The sequence below is a fragment of the Austrofundulus limnaeus genome, unplaced genomic scaffold (assembly GCF_001266775.1).
Source record: "Austrofundulus limnaeus strain Quisiro unplaced genomic scaffold, Austrofundulus_limnaeus-1.0 Scaffold452, whole genome shotgun sequence".
Taxonomy (NCBI): domain Eukaryota; kingdom Metazoa; phylum Chordata; class Actinopteri; order Cyprinodontiformes; family Rivulidae; genus Austrofundulus; species Austrofundulus limnaeus.
The window spans coordinates 263735-264858 of record NW_013952854.1 but is presented as its reverse complement, the minus strand read 5'-3'; the positions used below and the strand labels follow the sequence as shown (position 1 = coordinate 264858).

Here is a 1124-nt window from a genome sequence, read left to right as displayed (position 1 = left end):
GTGTTTCAGTTTCGTTTTCAACCAACCTGCAGTTCACAAACTGTCCACGCGATGTCAGTATTGTCACCGGAGTCTATAAATAAAACCACGAAGAAAACAATCAAAACTTCCGAGGCCAACCCGATGGCAGGCGGATGTAAATATATACATGTATATATATGTATTGTTTTGTTTGATTTGATATTTCAGTGCAGTTTTTGCTACAAACACCTCTCCAGTCATAGCTGAGTTAAACCGACCTTCATGCACTCTGAGAAGGGTTTGTTAATCGGAGGTCAGCCTGTTCAGGATGTCTGTCAGGCGGGCTCTGGTGGACGGTGCTGTTCTGTCTCTTCAGGATTCGTGCGTGTTTTATCCGTGTTGTAAAAGCTGCTTTTCACGCGTTGACACAGAACAGCTGGACTCCGCAACAAGGTAACAAATAATGGATGATGTGTTGTCATTAGTTGTGCTGTAAGTCAACGACAGGTTCTGTCTCCACCATGCTTCAAACTGAGCTTTGTCCCTCCTCAGGTGTCGGTGCTCCAGGTGTGGCTCCAGGTGTTTGGGGGACCAGGTGGACTACAGATACCGTCTCTCTCTCAGGGTGACCCGGGACAGCTGCGTGTTTGATGTGACGGTGTTTGGAAACAGCTTGAATGTGTTTTTTGGTATTCATGCAACTGGATTACAGAAGTAAGTTCAGTCAATTCAAATAGTGATCCCAGTAGTGTTGTAGTGTCAGCTCATCTGCTGACATAATGACATAAACCATCTCAGACAACAGTGTAAACATTTTTTTTCTTGTAGGTTAGTGGTGAACCAGGATGGTCCTGTAGAACCATCAACAAAGTCCAGATTGTTGATGAAGGCTGTCAGAGACTGTTTTATTGGAAGACATTTCATCTTTGGCATAAAGGTACAAAGACTGATTGGGTTTATCCTGGGACATGATTTATGCTGAGCTTATACAGAACAATGGGCCTCATGCAAAAACCGTTCGTACGCACAGGTTTGTTCTTAAGTTGTGCGTACGAGTGATTTAGGAGAATTTGTGGCATTCACCAATGTTTTCGTATTCTAAGATTTTTTTCAGATAACGAGTGGTCCAGACCTGTCGTATATTTTATGAGCAGTCAGTCTGC

General features: G+C 43.5%; 1 protein-coding gene across 1 annotated transcript in view; it reads left to right on the top strand.

Annotated features, from left to right (window-relative positions):
- Window positions 1–99: 99 nt before the first annotated feature.
- ddias (DNA damage-induced apoptosis suppressor) overlaps window positions 100–1124 on the top strand; it is a gene marked incomplete at its 3' end in the record, with an annotated part of 6145 nt that continues 5120 nt past the window's right edge. Inside the window, 3 exon segments of the mRNA XM_014025030.1 lie at window positions 100–414; window positions 514–675; window positions 790–898. Coding sequence (XP_013880484.1) covers window positions 290–414; window positions 514–675; window positions 790–898 — 396 coding nt within the window.